Source organism: Dendrobates tinctorius, unplaced genomic scaffold (assembly GCF_039654945.1).
Source record: "Dendrobates tinctorius isolate UK_male_01 unplaced genomic scaffold, ASM3965494v1 ptg000232l, whole genome shotgun sequence".
In the NCBI taxonomy this organism is placed as follows: Eukaryota; Metazoa; Chordata; class Amphibia; order Anura; family Dendrobatidae; genus Dendrobates; species Dendrobates tinctorius.
In genome coordinates, this window is record NW_027361899.1 from 19,837,501 (window position 1) to 19,864,315 (window position 26,815).

Below are 26,815 nucleotides of genomic sequence, written 5' to 3' on the forward strand. Positions count from 1 at the left end.
CACAGGTGTGCCCTGTCAGGTTTAATAAGTGGGATTTCTTGCCTTATAAATGGGTTTGGGACCATCAGTTGTGTTGTGCAGAAGTCTGGTGGATGCACAGCTGATAGTCCTACTGAATAGACTGTTAGAATTTGTATTATGGCAAGAAAAAAGCAGCTAAGTAAAAAAATTAAGTGGCCATCATTACTTTAAGAAATGAAGGTCAGTCACTCCGAAAAATTGGGAAAACTGTGAAACTGTCGCCAAGTGCAGTGGCAAAAACCATCAAGCGCTACAAAAAAACTGGCTCACACGAGGACCGCCCCAGGAAAGGACCAAGAGTCACCTCTGCTGCGAAGGATAAGTTCATCCGAGTCACCAGCCTCAGAAATCGCAGGTTAACAGCAGCTCAGATTAGAGACCAGGTCAATGCCACACAGAGTGCTAGCAGCAGACACATCTCTACAACTGTTAAGAGGAGACTTTGTGCAGCAGGCCTTCATGGTAAAATAGCTGCTAGGAAACCACTGCTAAGGGCAGGCAACAAGCAGAAGAGACTTGTTTGGGCTAGAGAACACAAGGAATGGACATTAGACCAGTGGAAATCTGTGCTTTGGTGTGATGAGTCCAAATTTGAGATCTTTGATTCCAACCATTGTGTCTTTGTGCAACACAGAAAAGGTGAACGGATGGACTCTACATGCCTGGTTCCCACCGTGAAGCATGGAGGAGGAGGTGTGATAGTGTGGGGATGCTTTGCTGGTGACACTGTTGGGGATTTATTCAAAATTGAAGGCATACTGAACCAGCATGTCTACCACAGCATCTTGCAGCAGCATGCTATTCCATCCGGTTTGCGTTTAGTTGGACCATCATTTATTTTGCAACAGGACAATGACCCCAAACACACCTCCAGGCTGTGTAAGGGCTATTTGACCAAGAAGGAGAGTGATGGGGTGCTTCGCCAGATGACCTGGCTTCCACAGTCACCAGACGTGAACCCAATCGAGATGGTTTGGGGTGAGCTGGACCGCAGAGTGAAGGCAAAAGGGCCAACAAGTGCTAAGCATCTCTGGGAACTCCTTCAAGACTGTTGGAAGGCCATTTCCGGTGACTACCTCTTGAAGCTCATCAAGAGAATGCAAAGAGTGTGCAAAGCCGTAATCAAAGCAAAAGGTGGCTACTTTGAAGAACCTAGAATATAAGACATGTTTTCAGTTGTTTCACACTTTTTTGTTAATTATATAATTCCACATGTGTTAATTCATAGTTTTGATACCTTCAGAGTGAATCTACAATTTTCATAGTCATGAAAATAAAAGAAAACTCTTTGAATGAGAAGGTGTGTCCAAACTTTTGGTCTGTGCCGTATTGGCAGGGGTCTCAAATCTGGGAACACCGACCAATTCAAAGAAGGAATCGTAGCTGCGGCCCCTTCCAGCTTTCTCCTGGCCCCGAGCCAAGAGCAGAGGGCAGAATGCATTTGTGGCCGAGAATCATAGAAGATTGTTAAAGAGATCAGCCACTTTCTATTGTTAGCCCGACTTTTCTTAAGAACTGACCAGTACTTCTATCCATATAATGGCAATTGATGATCATGTAACCAGAAAAGCCCATCAGCCTCATCCAATGGGAAAAACCCCTTTTCTATTGATGAGCCGGTCCAGTCACACGATCCTCCATTAACTGCCAGCTTATGGCAGAAGTGCTGGGCTGGTCAAAAGTAAAGTAGTGCAGTGTATGGTACAAATGATGAAATGATTACAGGTTCAAGTCAAGAAAAAAAATTTTTTTAAAAAGTTAAAAAAAAAAAAGTTAAAAAAAGTGTCAAAACATGGATTTTTGTGATAACTCACTGTAAAATCCTTTTCTCCGAGACGCTCATTAGGGGACACAGATACTGTGGGTGTATGCTTCTGCCGCTAGGAGGCTGAGACTAAGTGAAAAAAAGAGGTTAGCTCCTCCTTCGCATAATACACCCTCGCCCCCATTGCGGGCGGAAATCAGTTTGGTGCCAAAGCAGTAGGATGACAACAAAATCAGCCTTAATACAGGTACAACATGTCCAAAGAAAACACCACTCATATCAAATAAGTAAATTCATTTAAACAAAACAAGAGCCAACTGGCTAATAGGGTGGGTACTGTGTCCCCCAATGAGCGTCTCAGAGAAAAGGATTTTAAGGTGAGTTATCACAAAAATCCATGTTTCTCCTTCGCCTCATTGGGGGACACAGATACTGTGGGACGTCCTAAAGCAGTCCCTGGGTGGGAGATTGACTCACCGATCCAAGCTACATGCACCTTTTGTTTAAAAGGTGCGCCACCGCTGCTTGGAGAATCCTTCTACCCAGGCTCGCATCCACTGAGGCCGGAGTATGGATATTATACTGTTTGGCAAAAGTGTGCAGGCTGGGCCAGGTTGCTGCCTTGCAAACCTGTTCCGTCGAAGCGCCCAAGAGGCGCCCACTGCCCGAGTAGAGTGCGCTCTGATCCCTGCTTGAATCGGCGTGCCTCTAATGAGGTAGGACTCCTGAATAGTCAAACGAATCCATCTGGCTATGGTCGATTTTGAGGCAGCGAGTCCCTTCCTGCGCCCTTCGGGGAGCACGAAGAGCATGTCCGTCTGACGAAAGGGTGCCGTCCGCGACACGTACCTCCGGAGCGCTCTTACCAGGTCTAACGTGTGAAGAGCCTTTTCCACACGGTGCACCGGTGCTGGACAAAATGAAGGCAAAACCGCATCTTCATTAATGTGAAAAGAGGACACGACTTTCGGCAGAAAAGGAGGGGCTGGTCTGAGGACCACCTTATCCTTATGGAAAGTGAGGAACGGAGTTTGGCAGGATAGGGCCACCAGCTCAGAAACCCGCCTGATGGAAGTGATGGCCACTAGGAACACCACTTTACAGGAAAGGTACCTCAAAGAGATATCCTGAAGCGGTTCAAATGGAGCTTCCTGCAGAACACTTAGGACCATATTAAGGTCCCAGGCGTCCATAGGGACCTTATAGGGAAGTACCAAGTGGGAGACTCCCTGAATGAAAGTCTTCATCTGCAAATTGGGTAGCAATTCTGCGCTGGAACAGGACGGATAAGGCCAATATTTGTCTCCTGAGGGAACTTGGTGCAAGGCCCGAGTCTAAGCCCGACTGGAGAAAAGCCAAGATGTTGGGGGATCGAGAATCTCAGCGGAGAAACCCCGCAGCCTCGACACCAAGCAAAGAACACCTTCCAGGTGTGGTGGTAAATTCGTGCTGAAACAGGCTTCTGGGCGCTAATCATTGTAGCGACCACCTCGCTCCCGAACACTGCCTGGGTTAGAATCCAAGATCCAACGGCCATGCCATCATAACACAGGGTCCCCGAGATCGGGTGGCAAATCGGCCCTTGAGACAGTAGATCTGGGCGCTCTGGCAGGCGCCAAGGAACGTCGGCGAGCAGCTGCATTAGATCTGCGTACCACGCTCGACGGGGCCATTCTGGGGTTAGCAGAATCGCCGGCACCCTTTCCGTCTTGATCCTTTTGATGACACTCGGAAGTAGTGGCAGTGGGGGAAATAGATATGGGAGGCGAAACTGGTTCCATGGCAGAACCAACGCGTCCACCGCGAATGCCTGCGGGTCCCTGGCCTGAGCGACATATGTGGGCACCTTGGCATTCACTCTGGAAGCCATCATGTCCACATCCAGAGCTCCCCACAGTTGACAAATCTGCTGAAAAACTTCGGGATGTAGAGACCACTCTCCGGATGCAAGACCCTGCCAGCTGAGAAAGTCTGCCGCCCAATTTTCCACGCCCGGGATGTGGACAGCCGAAATCACCAAGTGGTTTGCTTCAGCCTCCTGAAAAACGTGCCCCACCTCACGCATGGTTGCTCTGCTGCGGGTGCCCCCCTGGTGATTTATGTAAGCCACCGCCGTGGCGTTGTCCGATTGAATCCAGACGGGGCGGCCTGGTAGCAAGTGATGAAACTTCTGCAGAGCCAGCTGAATTGCTCGTATCTCCAATAAGTTGATCGGTAGGCGTGCCTCCTGTGGTGACCACCGTCCTTGGGTTGTGTGGTGGCGAAACATCGCTCCCCAGCCGAGGAGACTGGCGTTGGTTGTCATTACCAGCCAATGATCTGGGGGGAAAGGTTTTCCCTGGGCCAGAGAGGAACTGGTTATCCACCATCCGAGCGACTGCCTGACTTGAGAGGACAGTCGGCACCGCCGAGCGAGCGTGAAAGGATTCTTGTCCCAGGCTGACAAGAGGGCACGCTGCAGGGGGCGAAGATGAAACTGGGCAAAAGGTATCGCTTCCATTGCTGCCACCATTTTCCCTAGAATCCTCATCCCGGATCGGATGGTATGAGGGACTGGTTGGCGAAGTGTCCAGACTCCCTGCCGGAGAGCTAGCTCCTTTTCCTGAGGGAGAATTACTAACCCTCGGCAAGTGTCGAAGATCATTCCTCGGAAGGAGATCCTCTGAGCTGGCACAAGGGATGACTTCTTCGCATTGACCAACCATCCTAAGCGGGCAAGAGTATCTAGCGTGATGTTGACATTTCCCTCGCATGCCCGTATTGACTGGCCCTTGACCAAGAGGTCAACCAGATAAGGCAAGACGACTATGCCTCGAGAATGCAGCATGGCCATGACAACTGCCATAACCTTTGTGAAGACTCTGGGAGCTGTGGCTAGCCCGAAGGGTGGCGCTACGAACTGAAAATGTTGACCGCTGATGGCGAAGCGTAGAAACCTCTGACACAACGCAAAAACTGATTTCCGCCCGTAATAGGGGCGAGGGTGTATGCGGTGGAGGAGGAGCTAACCTTTTTTTCACTTAGTGTCAGCCTCCTAGCGGCAGAATACACCCAACAATATCTGTGTCCCCCAATGAGGCGGAGAAAAAGTTAAAATAAAGGCTTTTTTTCTTAAAAAAAAATAAATAAATAAAATACAGTTTGAAATGCATCCTATTACCCCCAATACAAAAGTAAAAAATAAACATATTTGGTATCGCAGCATCCATAAGAGCATAAGATTATGATCATATCAAGATCTAAAATTAATCCTGCCATAAGGAAAATACAGCAAAGAGAAAAAAAAAAAGCAAATACCAAAAATCGCTGTTTATAAGTTACTGCGTGGAAAATAGTCAATGCTCACTGGCTAGAAAGGGTCTATACGCGCTACATGGTTGGTCCGTGCACTCGGCGGATATGTTCATCGAACGAGCCCCATTATGGTATAATATACAATAAAAGACCACTAATGGCAAAAAGTATAAAATAGTCTTACCCGGAAAACTTTTTTCAGTTTGGCACCAGCCAGCGCAGCCGCCAAGCCTGATAATGGACGGTTTTCTTCTGAGCTAATGGACGCCATAGAGAATGGAAGTGGGGGTGCAGGTGGTGGCGGAGGTGCCGGTGGAGGAGGTGCAGTCATAGGTGCAGGTGGTGGCGGTCCTGGCGGAGGTGGAGGTCCGGGCGGAGGAGGTGGTGCCGGACATGATGGAGGGAGAGGAGGAGGAGGTGGAGGTAGGGGTGCAGAGGCCGACGTCTGACACACATTTGACCCTGGAGGAAGAGGGGGTGGGGGAGGAGGTGGTGGTCCTGGAACAACACCTATAGGAAATAATAGCATAAGTAAAAAATAATAAGAGCAGATATTACAGCTAAACTACATCCTGCTCTAGTCGATAAGATATGTGATATTGATATAATTTTATTAACTTCAACTGTTAAAAAAAAAAAAAAATTAAACTGTTAGTAAAATTAGACAAAAGATAAAATGAAAAACGTAACCCGATTTTTCACCTGAGGATCAAGTGTGGCTTGTGCGGGTCTGCAGTGTGATCTCACACATGTGGATGGGGCATTAATAACCTCAGGACAAAAAAAAAAAAGGAGCAAAATCTACAAGCCACGTGATCATCTGTGCTGCTGCGGAAAATTTCCACCCGGTGTGAAATCGGCCTCACGCACCAATGTCACAACATTACCAACACTTGGCGCCGGGGTTCGACCCGCGCGACCGGCAGCGGACACCAGATGCTAAGATTACGGCAGCTTTTCCTATAATCATCATTTAAAGTGCTGAATTTTGAGATTTGATACCAAGATGGAGAATTATAAAAAGTAATGTGGCGCGGACCGTGAAGGCTGATACATCATCGGAACCACAAGAGGGCGCTAGAGGCCTATCGACAGGCAGAGGGTGCCGGGATATTTGCAAAAATTGAATTAAATGCCATTTATAATATTTAACAAAATATAACATTTGCACTCCGCCGGGCGGTTGTTGCAGCTGCAGGTTTATTTTAGTTTGTTACAAGGTGCGGACTTTGTATTTTGCACGGCTAAGGGCAGTGGTATTTTGCAATGTTCATTACTTTTTTTTTTTTTTTTTTTTGCAGCAATTGATGTGTGACAGAGTAAAGCCAAAATCTATTCTTAAATAACATTCATCAACAATTCACAGTAGTATGATCACTGGGAGACCCCCATAGGGACCCCTACCCATCACTAGAACATAGGCGCTAAGCTCCATATGCGGAGAACGGAGCAGCACCTGTTCCAAGTGATCCAGGACCCGTCATGATAGCGATTGGTGGGGGTAGCGCTATAACTACCGTCACTGGTTTGGGGGTCAGTGGTCCGCCAACACTCAGAGAGATGTAGGGTGTGCACCGAGCATCGCATCATAGCCGAGATCCTGCATTGCAGATGCAGACTAAGATGTCAAGACTCTGTTCACACCTTGTAATACACGTTCAGGGCATCCATCAGGAGGAAAAAAAAAAGGAAGAAAAAAAAAAAAAGCACAAAGTGCATGCGTTAGGGGGGGGGGGGGGGAGTAAAAAAAAATATGCGGCACAAAGGGAGGATCCATACTTTGCATGCGGTAGGTAGGAAAAAAACGCACACGGCATGCAGAAATGTAGGAGGGGAGTGCACAGGACATGCAGCACGGGAAACCAAGAAAAAAAAGGCACATAGGGCATGCACTGGGAGGGGACAATAAAAGTGCACAGGGCAGCGGCAGGATAAAATAAGGACGCAGTGCATGCAGCAGGAAAAAAAAAAAAAAAGATACACAGTGCAATAAAAAAAAAAAAAAATACTGCCACTAGTGAAGGCTGACATATGCCGCTGTGTAGGTGTACACAGTACAGAAGGGTTGTTCATGCACTGGGTGGCATTCTGGTGCATTGCTGAAAGCAGAGAACAAAACCAGTATATCCGCAGATACCAAGAGTATAGCGCCCCCCACCACCATGTGGAGGTCCTGGATGCAGACCTACGTGCTCACTTTCCACTTTCACAAGCCTTATGGATGCATGTCATAGGTTAGTCAGTTATTTGCAGTGACGGAAAGCCTTACCCGGATGGGTCGCAGGGTCAATCGGCTGAGAGGTTGTGGTCAAGTCTGGCTGAGAAGCACAGGCGTCTCCCAGCACAGAGATTAAAGAATTCTCAACAGAGGCAGGGGAAGCTGCAGGAGAAGGCAGAACACCAGGCTGGGATGAAGGTGCTGAGACAAGAGGAGTGCTTGGAGAAGGAGCGGTGGCTTGAGATGAGGACAGAGAGAAAGGTGGAAACAATGGTAAAGGTGGAGCAGGAGGTGGTGCAGGGGCGCATGACATATCATATGAAGACGTATCGGCATGACCATTGGGTGCATTGGATAGGAGGGCAAGCTGAGATGCAGACACTAGGTGCACGGCCCTGGGGCCGGTAGCCTTGCCAGGAGGACTACTGATCATGACGGGTGGGGATGGAGGAAGAGGAGCAAAATTAGAAGCAGACCAGGAGATGGGCTTCACAGGAGGTGGAGGTGGTGGAGGTGCAGGGTTCACCGGTGAGGGAGGTCTGGCGATTTTATTGATGGGTCGAGGAACGGTTGCATAATGAGGGAGGACAGGATGGAAGGCCGACCCCAGAGATGTGGCGAACCGTGACGCCGAGTGACGGAGGGGAGGCGTCGGTGGCGTGGAGTTAATGGGCTGGGAGGTGACGATGACATAGTCGGCGGCGGAGTCTGTACATATAGAAGCTGGGACGGAAATGGCTTTAGCGTAAGAGATGGGAGATAAGTGAGGCTGACACGTCGAGTAATCTTGATGCTGAGTGTTATATAATGAATTGTCATAAGATGAGGAGTCTGGAGAATGAATGTGATATAAAAGCAGCAACAGACAGGACAAAAAAAAAAAAGGAGAGAGAGAGAGAAAAAAAGGAGCTAATGAAGCAACCAAACCGGCATTCAGAGGTAGAGTATCAATGAGATCTACGGTTAGTACAAGAAGATTAGATAAAGGTTACTGCATTAACAGAGAGATCACCCCTACCGTGACCACTGGATGACTACCACCCCCAACATGACCACTAGTTGACCTACACCCCTAACGTGACCACTGGATGACTAACACCACCAGAACAAAACCCCTGGATGACCACCACCCCAGTTTGACAACTGGATGACCACCATCCCCAACCTGACCTCTGGATGACTACCACCACCAGAGCAACCACTGGATCACTACCACCCCCAGCATGACCACTAGTTGACCTACACCCCTAACGTGACCACTGGATGACTACCACCCCCAACATGACCACTAGTTGACCTACATCCCTAACGTGACCACTGGATGACTAACACCGCCAGAACAAAACCCCTGGATGACCACCACCCCAGTTTGACAACTGGATGACCACCACCCCCAACCTGACCTCTGGATGACTACCACCACCAGAGCAACCACTGGATCACTACCACTTCCAACATAACCACTGGATGACTACCACCCCCAACGTGAACACACATCATTGACGGACACAGGATATTTGTGTGTTGCGCTAAACAATGTTGGAAAATCTTCCGCACATTTCTTTCACCATGTCGTTTCCACCCTCATACCGTTAGATTGGCGTCATGTGCCCCAGATGTGGGTCAGAGCTATTCATCTCTCCCAGATGTTTGATACGGCCTAATAAGGCCTTAAGGCAGCAAGAATTTACTGCAAAATCTATATTTGTGCAGAATGTGCAGGGATTTGACCCCTCAACTAGAAGCGGCAACAACAAACGTGTTGGATGTCTTTATAAAAAAAAAAAACAAACACCACTGCACGTCAATTTCCTTGCAAAAATAAAATCTCTATAAAACAGGGCCCCAATTGCATGCTGTCAGAAATGAAAAGTTGACAGCACATCCATTACATTTCTATGAGAGCACACTGCAATTTTTGGAGCTTCTGCAAACAATTTACCGTAATTTCTATAGCGCTGACATACTCCGTAGCACTCGAGTTCCCATAGAGTGGAGAGCGCTGTGTATACGCGCCCACCTCTTCATTCAACAGTGTGCGACAGGACTCGTTTGCCGTGTCGAAATGCTGAAAATGTTCCGGATGGGACAACCCCTTTGAGTTTGGTTTGGCACGCATCTTAAGTGGTAACCATCAACCTAGTAAGCCTGCTATCACCCCGTACAAATTACAGGGAGGCCATCAGTCCCGCAATGATTAGCCAACTCAGAAGCAAATCTGTTCGCCCTCAGGGATTGCACAGATGTGGTTGCGTTCGACCGGGGTGACGTCTCTGTTGCTGCAGGGCATATCGGTGTGGCTGAGTGAGTGCTGGCGAGTACCTGGGTGAAGCACATCTTACCCGTGTTGGACGCCCGCCTCTCGCGCTCCCACTTCTGGTGCTCCTTCTCCAGCTGCTCCTGTAACGTGGCCTCCTGCCGCTCTTGCTCCAGCCTCTCTTGTTCCTCCAGCTCGCGCTCTAGCTGCTCCTGTCGTTCTCGCTCCTGCAGCTCGAGCTCTCGTTCCAGCTGCTCCTGCTCTAGACGCTCACGCTCCAGGCGTTCGCGCTCTAAGCGCTCCCTCTCCAGTCTCTCCCTTTCCAATCTCTCCCTCTCCAGCCGCTCTCGCTCCATGCGTTCTCGTTCCAGGCGTTCTCGATCCATGCGCTCGCGCTCCAGACGTTCCCGTTCCTGCTCCTTCTGTCGTTGCTGCTCCTGTAGCTGCCTGGACGGGGTAAGATAGAAGCAGCGTTACGGGGGGGGGGGGGGGGGGGAGAGATAAAAGAAACCATGGCGACTGGGTAAACGCTCCGCTCAGAGGACATTAATATTTAAGAAGAAAACCAGTTAGCTTTGTTGCAGTGAACGAAACACCGTGCTTGGCACAGAGATATATAGGTACATCACATCACCTCCATTGCTGTTCCCTTCCAGAAACAACGCCACTCCTGACCATGGGTTGTGAGTGGTAATGCAGGTCAGCATCATTCTTATCAAATCGGGCTCAGCTCAACCAGCCATGTTTTTGTAACACTGGATATCCGCTTTAATACTACATGAAAGAACAGTCCAGCCGGACATCGACCCTCCGGCTGATCGAGGGATTTCCCACCTTAAAGGACAGTTTTTTGGTTTTTTTTTAAATTTAAATGCATTTATTCGGGGCCAAAAATTAGGGCCTACGTTCATCTACAGAGACCAAGTGGCCATATGGCTGACTACGGGCCGCACCCACCGTACATTATCGTTCTTGGTTCTACCGACAAAAAAAACAAAAAAAAAAACACACGCAACAACCATAGTGACCGGCTTGTGTCTATAAATGTGCCCCATCCAAATAAAACCAGAAGCAAATTACCCTCCGGGGTTTTTTCAGGACAGAGCAGACGTGATCATTGATTGCTCTCCTGCTAAATATGGATCTCATGCCCCTGTGAAGCCCCATTTTCTGTATCCGGCCCCCCCGTACTTACAGGAGAAAGCGATCCACGTTTGGTCCATTTCCACCTTGCAGTACAATATAACATCCATAGGGCTTCATGCTGACCCGTGTCCCGGTAAACCCTGTGTTGTGCCTTTCATCGCCTTTATATAAGCGTGTTTCGCCTCCACTGTGACAACTTGACTATAAATAGTGTGAGAGAAGCTTACAGAGGAGAAGAGGAGGGCACGGCAGTGAGTCACCCCGATGCCATCCGCACTATGGATTACACAGCAGCCAAAGGGGAAGGAGGAGTACCATCTACATAAGCAACCTGCGGCACTCTGGCTATTGTGAGACTACAACTCCCAGCATTCCCTGACAGACTAAGCCCTAATCCTGGATATTACATCAGATTACGCTGCTCGGCAGATTTTTTTGGAATGAGGGATGCCCAACAAGCCTCAGTAACTATAAATAATCCATTACAGAATGTGCACCATAAATATCCTCAACCACAGACCATCTGCTAACTACACGTGTCGTAGAGCCGCAGATGAAGGACGTGGTCTACCGCCGCAATGTTTATGGATGCCATAATGAGGAGGAAATGATGGAGGCGACAAATGAGTCCTAAAATAATTGTTCTAGTCTGACACCAACAAGCATGTCATTCATCAAATGGTGTGACAGCCGTCGTTCACCGGGACTGTCCACAACGTGTCATTAGCAAGATTCTGAGTAATTCTACCAGACACATTCACCCATCCAGTTAGTCAGTAATTATTTGCTTAAAGACCAAATCATCGCCAACCTCCCCGTCCGACCCATTGCCATCCCGACCGCCCCTCTATCCAACTGGTCTCCAGCCTGTCTACCCATCGACTGCTCGCAACCCCTACTGTCAATCCTTTCAGTGACTACTCACTAATCTATCCAACGGTTTGCAAACCAACCCATCCAATGCTCGATAACCCGCCTCGCCCACCCACTGTCCACCCATCCTCTGCTCCCCAACACACAAACCCACCCATCAACTGCTTGCAAACCGACCAGCCCATCTATTCATCAACTACATGCCAGTCTGTCCACCCACTGCCTGATCACCAACCAGTCCACTCATCCAACTCAAGCATCCATCTACCCATCAACTGCTTGCTTACTAACCCATCCATAACTACTTGCTAACTGATCAACTATTCGCTAACCCACCCATCTGCAGTACACTAAATCCATCATGCTAGCCTCCATCCTCCCTACTACTAACACAACCATCCATACATTAAACAACCCACCCCAAATTGCAACTACCAATCTGTTAAAAAAATACAATCACCCTCCTATTAAATCTTTCACCTCTCTGCCCACCTCTACTCTCCCTTACCCTCCCCTCTTTTGAAGTCCACTCGGTCAGCATCTACTCTCCCTCCATCGTATACCGACCTCCAGGCCCAGTTACTACCTTTACTGACCAATGCTCTACCTGGCTTCTTCACTTTCTTTCCACTGACATACCCACGATCATCATGGATGACTTCAACATCCCCACTGATACCCGTCAGTCAGCAGCCTCCAAACTTCTGTCTCTTACTTCATCTTTTGGACTTGCCCAGTGGTCCTCCGCAGCCACCCACAGAGACAGACATACACTAGACCTGGTCTTCACCCGCCTCTGCTCTCTAACTTCACCACCTCACTTCTCCCTCTATCCGACCACCATCTACTCACTTTCTCATCCCTATCCTCCTCACCTGTCACCCATGTCCAGCAAAATGCGCACCCCCGCAGAAACCTCGCACATCTAGACACCCAGACGCTCTGACTCTATTCTACCACTGGCATCCATATCAACACTCCACGACACAGACAGTGCCACTGCTTTCTACAATGCCACTCTCGCATCAGCTATTGACACTGTCGCCCCTCTCGTTCATGGCAGAGTGCGATGTATCAATAGACAACCCTGGCACAATAACAGCACTAAAAAGCTCCGGCAAGTGTCCAGGGTTGCAGAGTGATGTTGGAAGAAAACAAATTTGCAAGATAATTTCACTGCATTCAAACAGGCAACGCTCACTTTCAAATCTGCCCTCACCTCTGCTAAGCAGGCCTACTTCACAACCCTTGTATATTCCCTATCCTACAACCACAGTTATTCAAAACTTAACTCCTCCTCCGCCCACCACTGTCCCCTCCAACCTCCCTCATCTCTGCAGAGGACTTTGCCACCCACATCAAAAATAAGATCATCCTAATGAGGCAAGTTTTTATTGTTCAACCACCACAACCCCTTTGTATACCAGACCAATGCCCAAACCCCATAAGCTCTCTGTCCAAGAGTCTTGAGGAGATGGGGAAGAGTCTTGAGGAGATCATTTGCATATTCCCAGTGCCTTCTGGGATAAGTGAAGAGTCTCCGCGAGCTCAACGATCACTGGGTTTTGGCCGTTGCAGCTGAAAAGAGGAAATTGATAAACCAGGGGAAGAGTCTTGAGGAGATCATTTGCATATTCCCAGTGCCTTCTGGGATAAGTGAAGAGTCTCCGCGAGCTCAACGATCACTGGGTTTTGGCCGTTGCAGCTGAAAAGAGGAAATTGGAAAACCAGGGGAAGAGTCTTGAGGAGATCATTTGCATATTCCCAGTGCCTTCTGGGATAAGTGAAGAGTCTCCGCGAGCTCAACGATCACTGGGTTTTGGCCGTTGCAGCTGAAAAGAGGAAATTGGAAAACCAGGGGAAGAGTCTTGAGGAGATCATTTGCATATTCCCAGTGCCTTCTGGGATAAGTGAAGAGTCTCCGCGAGCTCAACGATCACTGGGTTTTGGCCGTTGCAGCTGAAAAGAGGAAATTGGAAAACCAGGGGAAGAGTCTTGAGGAGATCATTTGCATATTCCCAGTGCCTTCTGGGATAAGTGAAGAGTCTCCGCGAGCTCAACGATCACTGGGTTTTGGCCGTTGCAGCTGAAAAGAGGAAATTGGAAAACCAGGGGAAGAGTCTTGAGGAGATCATTTGCATATTCCCAGTGCCTTCTGGGATAAGTGAAGAGTCTCCGCGAGCTCAACGATCACTGGGTTTTGGCCGTTGCAGCTGAAAAGAGGAAATTGGAAAACCAGGGGAAGAGTCTTGAGGAGATCATTTGCATATTCCCAGTGCCTTCTGGGATAAGTGAAGAGTCTCCGCGAGCTCAACGATCACTGGGTTTTGGCCGTTGCAGCTGAAAAGAGGAAATTGGAAAACCAGGGGAAGAGTCTTGAGGAGATCATTTGCATATTCCCAGTGCCTTCTGGGATAAGTGAAGAGTCTCCGCGAGCTCAACGATCACTGGGTTTTGGCCGTTGCAGCTGAAAAGAGGAAATTGGAAAAACCATTTCAATTTGGTTGAAATTTGGCTCATCTTTCATCGTTTTTAAGAAATCTCAAGATGGAAGAGGCCAGGAGCCATTTGGTGAGCTGCATTTCTTGCTACATGTTCACAGATGTACCAGTGGAAAAGCCAAACTTCACATGCCACAAATGCAAGCTTGTGTCCCTGTTGGAGGAAAAGTTGCAAAATCTCGAAGAGAGGTTGGCTACGTTGAAGATCATTAAGGAAGGTGAAGAGTTCTTGGACAGAGCAGAATTATCTCTTCATGTTACAGAAAGAGAAGAAATTCGAAGTGCACCTGAAGAAACAGAGGAATGGAGACATGTGACCCAGAGAAGCAGGAGGATCAGGAGGCAGTCAGCACCCATACTGCTCAGGAACCAGTACCAGGCTCTCACGCAGGAAAACGATGAAGAAATACATCAGGATAAGACTTTGCCAACAAACAGCAACCTTGTACGCCCTCAGAGTCCTCCTGGATGGAGAAAGAAAAATGTTGTGAAGAAGAAACGGAGAGTGGTGGTCATGGGGGATTCCCTGCTGAGAGGAACAGAGGCCACTATCTGCAGACCGGATATAACTACAAGAGAAATGTGCTGTCTTCCAGGTGCAAAAATTAAAGATGTGTCTGACAGGATATCAGGACTCTTCAGACCTACAGATGACTACCCATTCCTGCTACTACATGTGGGGACAAATGACACCGCAAGAAACGACCTGGAAATCATCTGCAGAGACTTTGAAGACTTAGGCAAGAAAGTGAAAGAACTGGGAGCGCAGGTGGTCTTCTCTTCCATCCTCCCAGTGGATGGCCATGGAACAAGGAGGTGGAATAAGATTCTGCAGGTGAACAACTGGCTACGTCGATGGTGCCGTCAGCAACGATTTGGATTTCTGGATCACGGAGTGAACTACTTATACGATGGACTACTTGCTAGAGATGGGGTGCACCTTACGAAGACTGGAAAGCATGTATTTGGAAGTCGCCTTGCTACACTTGTAAGGAGAGCTTTAAACTAGAACAACATGGGAAGGGAAGCAAAAGACCAGAAAAAGCCATACACCTGACAAATGCTATTGAGAACTCTGCTATTAGAAGTGGAAAGGAAGAACAAAGACGAAAGAATCTAATTACTAAAAATATTGGAGAAAGAGAAACCAATCACAAACTAAAATGTTTCTATACTAATGCACAAAGCATGGGCAACAAACAAGGAGAATTGGAACTACTAACACAGGAACAGAAATATGATGTAATTGGAATCACTGAAACTTGGTGGGACAATACACATGATTGGAATACAAGACTAGAAGGATACAACTTATTTGCAAGAAACAGACTTGATAAACGAGGAGGGGGTGTCGCATTGTATGTTCGAAACGCGTATATCTGCACAGAGATTGAAGCTTCAGAGACTGGGAGTTCTGTGGAAACTGTTTGGGTAAGAATACAAGGACAGAACAATGGAAAGGACACCATTGTAGGCATTTACTACAGGCCGCCTGTGCAAGCCGAAGATATAGATGAACTCTTTATGCATCAGATGGCCAAGTTCTCCAAAAAATATGACATAGTTGTCATGGGAGATTTCAACTATCCAGACATTTGTTGGGAATCTCTCTCAGGCAAAACTAACAGGTCAAGGAAATTCTTATCCTCTCTTGCTGACAACTTTATCTTCCAAAAGGTAAGGGAGAAAACAAGGGGAACTGCTACCTTGGATCTAATCCTTATAAACAGGGAGGAAATGGTTGAGGAGGTAAAAGTGGCTGGGACCCTAGGAGGTAGCGACCATGCTATTTTAGAATTTTGGATTACTAGAGGTGGAAGACCTGTGAAGACTCAGACGTCAAGGTTAGATTTCAGAAAGGCAGATTTTAAGGGATTCAGAAAGAGAATTGGAGGGATCCAATGGCTGGATATCCTTAAAGACAAAAATGTCCAGGAAGGATGGGAAATCTTGAAAAATGAAATTCTCAAAGCACAGTTGTTAACAATTCCGAAAAGAGGGAAGAATAGGAAGCATTTAAGGAAACCAGGATGGATGAACACAGAACTTAAGCACATGCTAAAAAGGAAGAAAAAAATGTTTATAAAATGGAAAGAGGGAGGCATATCTAAAGAAGAATATAATGCTGTCTGCAGAACCTGCAGGGCACAAATCAGATTAACTAAAGCTGAAAATGAACTGAGGCTTGCAAGAGATGTCAAAAGCAATAATAAAGGATTTTGGGGATATGTCAAAAGTAAAAGAAAAGTCAAAGATGCTATAGGATTTTTACAGGATGAAAATGATGAAATGGTAAGACAGGATGTTGAGAAGGCTGAACTTTTAAATTCCTATTTTGCATCTGTTTTCTCTCAGAAAGGAAATGCAACATCAACTGTTATTCACTGTCCTATTAAGGGAATAGAAGAATCCAGGATATCTATAAACAGAAAGATAGTGAGGAAACACTTAGCTAACCTAAATGAATTCAAGTCTCCAGGTCCAGATGAATTACACCCCAGAGTACTGAAGGAGATAGCAGAAGAAATTTTTGAACCCCTCTCCATAATCTTTGAAAATTCTTGGAGAACAGGAGAAGTGCCAGAAGACTGGAGAAGAGCAAATGTTGTTCCTATCTTCAAAAAGGGGAAGAAGGTGGACCCAGGCAACTATAGGCCGGTGAGTCTGACTTCTATACCAGGAAAGATCTTTGAACAAATTATTAAACAACATGTATGTCAATACCTGGATAAGAATGAAGTGATTAAACAGAGTCAGCATGGGTTTCTAACTAATAAGTCATGTCAGACTAACTTAATTTCCTTCTATGACGGTATCACTGATTGGGTGGATCAAGGAAATGCTGTAGATATAGTATATCTTGACTTCAGCAAAGCATTTGACAAAGTCTCTCATACAATCCTTATTGAAAAAATGACTAAGTATGGAATGGACAAGGCAACTGTTAGGTGGATTCATAACTGGCTTAGTGATCGGACCCAAAGAGTGGTCGTAAATGGCTGCACATCCAGTTGGAAGAATGTCTCAAGTGGGGTACCACAGGGCTCTGTCCTGGGCCCTGTATTGTTCAACATCTTTATCAATGATTTAGATGAAGGAATTGAGGGTAAACTGATTAAATTTGCTGATGACACAAAGCTAGAAGGGATAGCTAATACTAGAGAAGAGAGAGAGAGGATTCAAAAAGATTTAAATAAACTGGAGAAGTGGGCAGCAACTAACAGAATGGTTTTTAACAGGGAGAAATGCAAAGTACTACATCTGGGCAATAAAAATGAAAAAAGCATATATAGAATGGGAGGAATAGGGCTAAGTGACAGCACATGTGAAAAAGACTTGGGTATACTAATAGATCACAGACTGAATATGAGTCAACAGTGTGATGCAGCAGCAAAAAAGGCAAATGCAATTCTAGGATGTATTAACAGAAGCATACAGTCTAGATCACGTGAAGTCATTATTTCCCTCTACTCCTCTTTGGTCAGACCTCATCTGGAATATTGTGTCCAGTTTTGGGCACCACATTTTAAAAAAGACATCAACAAACTGGAGCAAGTTCAGAAAAGAGCGACCAGAATGGTGACCGGTCTGCAAACCCTGTCTTATGAGGAAAGGTTGCAGGATTTGGGAATGTTTAGTTTGCAAAAGAGAAGACTGAGAGGAGACTTAATAGCTGTCTACAAATATCTAAAGGGCTGTCACATTGTAGAAGGATCAACTTTATTCTCATTTGCACAAGGAAAGACTAGAAGCAATGGGATGAAACTGAATGGGAAGAGACACAGATTAGATATTAGAAAAAACTTTTTGACAGTTAGAGTGATCAATGAGTGGAACAGGCTGCCACGAGAAGTGGTGAGTTCTCCTTCAATGGAAGTCTTCAAACAGAGGCTGGACAGGCATCTGACTGGGATGATTTAGCGAATCCTGCTTTGAGCAGGGGGTTGGACCAGATGGCCCAGGAGGTCCCTTCCAACTCTACGATTCTATGATCACTGAAGGGGAGCTTAATTGTCTCCTCTCCAAATCACATCTCACTACTTGTGCACTAGACCCCATTCCATCCCACCTCCTCCCCAACCTCACCACCATTCTAATCCCATCCCTAACCCATGTTTTCAACCTATCACTAACTTCTGGTACCTTCCCTTCTGCTTTCAAACATGCCACAATCGCACCTATCCTTAAAAAGCCAACCCTCAACCCTAAAGCTATGTCCAGCTATCGCCCAATATCGCTGCTCTCATTTGCTTCCAAACTCCTGGAACAGCACGTCCACACTGAACTTTCCTCCCACCTCTCGTCTAACTTGCTCTTTGACAATCTACAATCTGGTTTCCGCCCCCATCACTCCACTGAGACAGCCCTGACCAAAATTACTAACGACCTACTTACAGACAAAGCTAACGGACAATACTCTATACTCCTGCTTCTAGACCTGTCCTCTGCTTTTGACACAGTTGACCACTGCCTCCTACTACAGATCCTCTCCTCCTTTGGCATCAAAGGCCTTGCCCTATTCTGAATCTCCTCATACCTTTCCAACCGCACATTCAGCGTCTCCCACACTACCTCCTCATCCCACCCACTCTCTGTTGGAGTCCCCCAAGGCTCTGTTCTAGGACCCCTACTCTTCTCCATCTACACACATGGCCTGGGGCAACTCAAAGTCCCATGGATTCCAGTACCACCTTTATGCTGATGACACTCAGATCTACCCCTCTCGCCCAGACGTCACCTCTCTGCTATCCAGAATCCCGGAGTGTCTATCAGCCATATCCTCCTTCTCTCACTTCCTCAAATTCAATGTGGACTAATCTGAACTCATCATCTTTCCTCCATCTCACAGATATTCCTTACCTGATCTAGCGATCACAATTAATGACATCACACTTTCCCCCGTATCGGAAGTCTGCTGCCTCGGAGTAACTCTTGAGTCTGCACTGCCCTTCAAACCGCACATCCAAGCTCTCACCACCAGATCAAAAATATTTCCAGAATCTGTCCTTTCCTCAAAGTCACTCTACTAAAATGCTTGTACATGCCCTCATCTCTCATCTCAACTACTGCAACATCCTTTTCGGTGGCCTCCATACTAACACTCGCACCTCTCCAGTCCATCCTTAACTCTGCTGCCCGACTAATTCATCTCTCTCCTCGCTACTCCTCCGCTTCTCCCCTCTGCAAATCTCTTCACTGGCTCCCATTCCCTCAGCGTATCCACTTCAAATTACTAATACTGACCTACAAGGCCATCTATAACCTGTCTCCTCCATATATCTCTGAACTAATCTCCCGATACCTTCTCTCACGTAATCTCCGGTCCTCCTTCTCTCCTCCACACTTATTCGCTCCTCACCCAACCGCTTCCAAGACTTCTCCCGAAAAGCCCCCATCCTATGGAATTCTTTGCCCCAACACGTCTGTCTATCAACCACATTTGGATCCTTCAGACGGAACCTGAAAACCCACCTCTTCAAGAAAGCCTACAGGCTGCAATGATTCCCACTGCCTCCTCACCACTACCGGAGATATCACCTCAACCAACACCGGAACTGCTGCAACCCCCCAACCTACTGTCTCCTTCCCCACCATCCTGTAGTATGTAAGCCCGAAAGGGCAGGGTCCTCTCTCCCCTCTGTATCAGTCTGTGATTGCTAGTTTCTTTACTGTAAGTGATATCTGTAATTTGTATGTAACCCCGACTCATGTACAGCACCAAGGGATCAATGGTGCTATATTAATAAATAATAATGACAGCCTCACAAGCACAGTAGAAAAGAACCAGATTGAGTAGAGCAAGACTGAAAAAAAAAATAAAGTCAGACTACACAAGGTTTGTAGTCTCTAACTATGGAGACTCATAGGTCAGCATAGGAGCAGGATACAAGAATCAGAAGATTTTTTTTTTTTGTTTTACCCTATTTTCAAAGTTGCTTTATTATAGCAATAAAACAATATAAGAAAAAGAGTTTAGTACCTCCGCTGAATCTCCAGCTCCTCCTGTGACGGACCATTCTGTACTTGTTGGGGTATATGAGAATTCTGCCGGGACAACGTTGGACCTTAGAAAGAAAGAAATATGATCAATGAATACAAAAATCGATTCTATGTGTCTACTAACATCGTAGGAGGAAAGATGAGAAAAAAAAAAGCACAAACAACAACTGCAGCAATTGAGAAAAAAAAAAACATTTTTTTGCTGCTGGTTTCCCAAATTACAGCAAATTTGCAGTGTTTAAAAAAAAAAAAAAAAAAAGCAACTTCAAAAAAGATCCTATTTATAAAAACAAAAAAAAAAAAAAAAGAAAAAAAGCTCCATGTAATTCCACCCCGATACAATGCAACAAGCTGCACCCCTCTGAGTAGCAGGTCTGTTACTCAGAACCAAAGTGGATCTAGCAATGTTTTAAATGGGTATTCCTATCTAAAAGTGATGGTGTAACACTGGGATATAACTTTATGATCTTAGGGGGAAGAGAGTGTCCTTAAATAAACTGAGAGCACCCCACTGGGCATGTTACTACAGACAGGTGATTGGGGGCACACAGCAGTTCCCCCCCACGGCTGGATGGTGAGGAGTGCTGCTGTGTTGGAAAAAAATATAAATCAGCATACTGGACAGAGCGAAATCAGTGGTGAGCCAGTCATGGGGGTCCCAGAGATCAGACCAACACTGATCACTTTCTAAAACGAGATTACCCATTTAAATGAACACCAGCATCAGATATACGAGCCTCAGTGTAACTACAGGCCTCTGTGTACAGCTATTCCTACCTAGGACATCAGCAGTGCAGCAGTGGGTGCTACAGGGCTGGCTGAACCCTTCTCCACACCCCAATACCATGGTAATTTTTTTTTTTTTTTTTAATCTTTATTTTTGTATAGCGCTAACATATTCCGCAGCGCTTTACAATTTGCACACATTTTCATCACTGTCCCCGATGGGGCTCACAATCTAAATTCCCTATCAGTATGTCTTTGGAGTGTGGGAGGAAACCGGAGTGCCCGGAGGAAACCCACGCAAACACGGGGAGAACATACAAACTCCTTGCAGATGTTGTCCTTGGTGGGATTCGAACCCAGGACCCCAGCGCTGCAAGGCTGCAGCGCTAACCACTGAGCCACCGTGCTGCCCACAGGCACATAACATCTACCGCACATCATCACACCATGTCCTCAGTCACTAAAGGAGCCGGATCAAGCATTTCTTATCCAATGGACCCCCAAATAAGAAACGGGAGGCAACGAGGACGTAGAGAGCTACTACGGTGGTGCGGGAGAGGCTCGTACTTACAGGCAAATATGCGAGCGTTATCTCGTTTATGGCAGCACAAGTACTTCCACATCCCATGACTGGCAGCGTCCGGAGCTGCTTCATGGCGGCCATCAGAGAGCAGATACAGGACCATTGTAGAAAGTATCCTCAGCAGGTCATGGTTCAAGTAGCAAAGGGCATGAATCTTCAGAAGCTCTGCCTCCTCAGGCTTGACAGATCACGGTCGAGATGGCACAGGGCATCATCAGATGTAATTATTCTCCTAAGCTTGGTGGGTTATAGTCCAGGTGGCAGAGAGCAGTTTTAAGAGGCTTAAATTTACACCAACCTCTCTAAACTTCAGCAGGTCATTGATAAAGTTCAAGATGAACCAGAAGCTTAGCCTGGCACCCACCTAGCTATGCTCAGCAGGTCATGGTCAAGTGACCACAGGGCATCAGTCTTCTGAAGCTCTTCCTTGCAACTCCTCTCCTAAGCTCAGTGGGTCTTCGTTCAAGAGGCATAGATAAGTTGTCTTCAGACAATCCATCTTGCACTCACTACCCGAAACTCGGAAAGTTATGGTCCAGATGGCATAAATCTTGTAAGCCTCAACTTTGCACTCACTCCCATGGGGCATAACAAGGCAAAGCTCAGAAGACCATGGTCCAGATGGCACAGGACATCAGTTTTCAGAGGCTCCAAAGACCATGGTCCAGATGACACAGGGCATCAGTCTTCAGAGGCGCAGAAAATCATGGTCCAGATGGCACAGGGAATCAGTTTTCAGAGGCTCAGCCTTGCAACTATTATCCATCTTCAGACGCTCCCACTCCAGAAAGCTCACAAGATCATGGTTCAGATGGTGTTGGATGTATATTAAGAGGTTCACCCATCTCTGAATGCTCAGCAGGTACTGAAGTAATATGGTATCAGTCTTCAGAGGTTCAGCTTTTTACCCCACCGTGGCACAAGCGAACACCTCAGCAAGTCCTGGTCTAGGAGCGCCGGCTATGGGGGTCCTTGGAGCCTCCTCAGGCACCTGCTACTTGTTTACCCCGCGGTGAGACTGTCTGAAGTCAGATTGCAGTTTGCATTTCCCTGAATCTCTTGAATAATTGATGCTTCTACATCCATAATCCTAATTGCGTTCTACCTCCTCCTCCAAAAGCATAATGCAAGCTCGGGGCTGTCAGAGAAGAGGGGAAGCGCTGCAGCATATTACCAAGCATTACTGCAAGTTGGCCATTATCGATTCATTAACCTCCAGCTAGAAGCACTTGTGTCCTTCAGACGGAGCCATTACTATTACAGATACACTAAGGAACAAGGAGCCTGCACACAGGCGAGAGGTCCAAAAGAGAGGGACTTGGCTAAATGGATGCAGAAGATCAATACTAAAAATAAGACGATGTATTATGGATCCGGAATAAAATATCATGTACAGTAAAATCCAAATTCACTGGCACAATGATCTGGAAACTAGAACCAAAAAAATACAATAAAAAGATTTCCCATCATCATCTAATTGAACAGTATCTGACAACTTCTCCAGCTGTAAAATCACTTCCCCTCAATCTCGAGCCATGGCGACTTGATGGATGAACGATCTGTAGGAAGATCGATCTTGTGCAGCCTAGAGAGGTCCACCAGGGTCTTCGCCGCCGTTATCTTGATAGAATCACGCCATCTGGTTTGCTGGGCTTGCTCTTTGCCTTGTTCCTTCTATTCTTCCAACCACAATGTCCTTTTCCATTGATTCTTCTCTTCGTATGATGTGTCCAAAGTAGGCAAGTCGTAGCTTGATGATCCTTCCTTCAAGTGACATGTCTGTATTGAATGGATTTGTTCGTTCTTCCTGCCATCCACAGTAATGATAATATCTTCACCAACACCACTTATAGATTCATAAAAACCACCACCCCTGTCCATAGGTTGTATCTAGTACTGCAGTTCAGAAAGTAACGCCAGAGAACCTACGGAGACATATGGCAGAGTTTTTGGAAGTTTTTCAATGAAAGTGGCTGGGTGAGTACTGGACTCCTATTAGGAGGTAATCACCTCCAAAAGATGACCAAATTGTCGCCAAGTCACTTTGATAATCCAGCATTCATGAATTTAGTATGTGAAAGTGTGTGTCAATACATCAAGTAACTGAACGTACCAACGTCTACTCTTGAAGCCCTCTGCATATCTAGGAACCAGCTGTAAGGGTAGATGAATTTGGGCCCTAATTTTACCTCCCTGATAAATTTGCTGCAGAATCCCTGAGTCTTAGGGTGCATTCACATGATTCATGCTCTGGCCAAAATGTCCGGCCACACAGTTTGTTATGGCTCGGAGGACAGAGAAGAAGACCACAAAACTCAGGCTCAAGGGTTCGAACCCAGAAGCATTACATTTGCCTACAGACTGAAGATACAGATGAACTCTTTTTACATCAGATGTCTCTGTGCTAAAAAAAAAAAAAAAAAGTAAGACACAGTGATCATGGGAGATTTTAACTATTCAGATACTTGTTGGGAATCTCTCTCAGGCAAAAGTAATGGGTCCAGAAAATTCCTATCTTCTCTCGCTGACAACTTTATTTTTCAAACGATAAAAGAGAGAAGACAATCTGCCATCTTGAACCCAATTCTTATCAACAGGGAGGTAATGGTTGAGCTAGTAAAGGTGGCAGAGAATTTAGGAGGCAGCAACCATGCTATCCTTGAATTTTGGATTACAAGAGGAGAAAAAACAGTGAGGACTCAAGACTTTAAGGTTGGACCTTCAGAAAGGCAGAATTTAATGGACTCAAAAAGGGGGTACCGAAAGGTCCAATGACTGGATGTTCTAAAGGACAGACATGTGCAAGAAGGATGTGAGATTGTGCAGTGAGAATTTCATTCAGCTAAAATCAGTAACAATCTCAAAAAGAAGGAAGAAGGATTTAAAGTGACCAGGATGGATGAACACAGAACTTGATCACTTGTTAAAAGGTAAAAAAAAAAAAAAAAAAAGTATATTAAATAGAAAGAGGGGGGCATACCTAAAGAAGAATATAATGCTGTTTGCATGGAATGCAGAACAATAGTTAAAAGAGCTAAAGCCAGTAATGAAGCAAGGCTTGCAAGGGAGACCAAAAGCAATAAAGGATTTTGGGGGTATGTCAAAAGCAAAAGAAAAGTCAATGAAGTTATAGGTTTTTACAGCATGAAAAGTGGTCAAAAATTATATTGAGAAGACCAAACTTTAAAATTCCTATTTTCATCTGTGTTCTCTAAGAAAACAAATGTAACACCAACTGATCTTCACGATGCCATCAAAGGATTAAAAGAATCCACGCTATCTACAAAAAAGAGAGATGGTGAGAGAACACTTAATTTACATGGATTTCAATCTCCTGGTCCAGATGAATTACGTCCTAGGGTACTGAAAGCATTAGAGAAAATTTCAGAACCACTAGCTGGTGAGCCTTACTTCTATACCAGGGAAGATCTTTTATTTCAACACCAGGTTTCATACCTATAATTGATCATGACATTATATACAAAATCCGTAAACGGGCAACTCTTTAATATAACAAACCTACAAAAAACCACATTGAGTTCACAAAACGCCCAAATCTCAAACAGACTCTTTTTATACATCATACAAAAACAGTTTTTTGTGCAAAAAAAATGTATATTTTTTTTATTAATCTATAAAAGCACATGTAAATACAAGACCAGTGAGTGTATATTAGGTGGAAGGCAGAGCAGCACAGCCACTCAACACAGATTAACACAAGAACATCGCATAAAAGAGATGATCAAAGAAGCAGGATCTAGCACAGGACATAAGGTGCAGGACTCTAAGCAAATGCTTAATAATAAAATGCCTGTGCGTTATTGAAGTGCCAGAGTCATACAGGGATAGTGTACAGATATCATGTTATATCAACCTAGGAGAAAGAAATCCCCACACTCACTAATACAACCTCCCAAAAGTAAGAAGGCAACCGCCCAGTCTGTCCTATACATTACAACTATGCCCAATGATCACACCAGCGATGTAAGTGCGTATTAGATCTATGTCTTACCCATGTGGGGGGGGGGGGGTCGAGTGGCGCTAGCTCCGCCCCGACGCGTTTCACTGTAAGGGCTTCCTCGGGGGGCTGTGTGGCCACTTTTATGTGCAAAGGACCTTTTATACAGGCTTGAATTGATGAATGCCAGATGTGCGCGGCCATCATGGCGGCGCACACGAGGTGAACGCGATATCCCCGCCGTCATTTCCGGCCATCCCGGAAGTCGACGCGCATCATAGCGTCCATGGAGACCTGACATCGCAGGAGTCGGGGGTCGCTACTTACCTGTCACACCAGGCGATCCTGCGTCCTCCCGCCCGGCTCCACGCTCGTCTCTCCACAGGAAGCGCCGCAGGAAGCTGACGACGAGAAACAGTCCTGGATGTTCTCGCATGATCAGCGATAACCAGCGGGGGAGCCGGTCGGAGGTAAGTATCACACACAGCGATATCGCTAGCAATATCGCTATAACGTCACAAGTTATAGCGATATTGATAGCGATATCGCTTAGTGTGACAGGCCCTTAATTAACCAGAGCTAGCATGGGTTTGTAACAAACAAGTCATGCCAGACAAATCTAATTTCCTTTTATAATGAAATCACTGACCAGGTGGATCAGAGAAATGCGGTAGATATAGTATATCTCGACTTCAGCAAAGCATTTGATAAATTATCTCATACTATCCTCATTGAAAAAAATAACCAAGTATGGGATTGACAAGACTACGGGTAGGTGGATTCATAAGTGGCTCAGTGATCATACTCAAAGACACATCCAATTATCAACCAGGGACAGGAATAGGCTGGACAAACTGATTAGAAGGGCCAGCTCTGTCCTGGGATGCCCCCTTGACCCAGTTCAGGAAGTAGGCGACAGGAGGATACTGGCCAAGGTGAGCTACATGGTGCAGAATGATTCCCATCCCATGAATGAGACCGTGACAAAGATGTGCAGTACTGTCAGTGACCGGCTACTTCATCCTAAATGTGAGAGGGAGCGCTATCGAAAGTCCTTCCTTCCTGCTGCAGTTAGGCTGTATAACCAGCACTGTCCAAAACGGAGAACGACCCAAACAGAGAACTGATAGATCCAAAGTTGTGACATTTACATTTTTTTTTTTTCCATATATGTACCTACCTACTGTCAATGTAATGCCTTTATGCATCTGTACTTGTTCCTGCCTTGCTGCTGTAATGCTCTGAATTTCCCCATGGTGGGACGATTAAAGGATTATCTTATCTTATTAGAGCATTTCAAGTGGGGACCACAAGGCTCTGTCCTGGCCCCAGTGTTGTTCAACATTTTTATAAATTATGTAGATAAAGGAACTGAAGGTAAACTGATCAAATTTGCAGATGATGCAAAGCTAGGAGTGATAGCTAACATTAGGGAAGACCGAGAAGGATCTAGATAAGCTTGAACAAAGGACA

At 46.1% G+C, this 26,815-nt stretch overlaps 1 protein-coding gene across 3 annotated transcripts in view; it reads right to left on the bottom strand.

Annotated features, from left to right (window-relative positions):
• ENAH (ENAH actin regulator) overlaps positions 1-26,815 on the bottom strand; it is a 73,730-nt gene that overhangs the window by 11,561 nt on the left and 35,354 nt on the right. Inside the window, exons 4-7 of one of the 3 annotated variants that reach the window (XM_073556406.1) lie at positions 20,056-20,140; positions 9,641-10,002; positions 7,350-8,129; positions 5,265-5,590 (exon numbers count right to left, since the gene is read on the bottom strand). In XM_073556406.1, the coding sequence (XP_073412507.1) occupies positions 5,265-5,590; positions 7,350-8,129; positions 9,641-10,002; positions 20,056-20,140 (1,553 nt within the window). The remainder of the gene's footprint in view (positions 1-5,264; positions 5,591-7,349; positions 8,130-9,640; positions 10,003-20,055; positions 20,141-26,815) is intronic. The other 2 variants (XM_073556407.1, XM_073556408.1) reach the window with 2 other exon arrangements.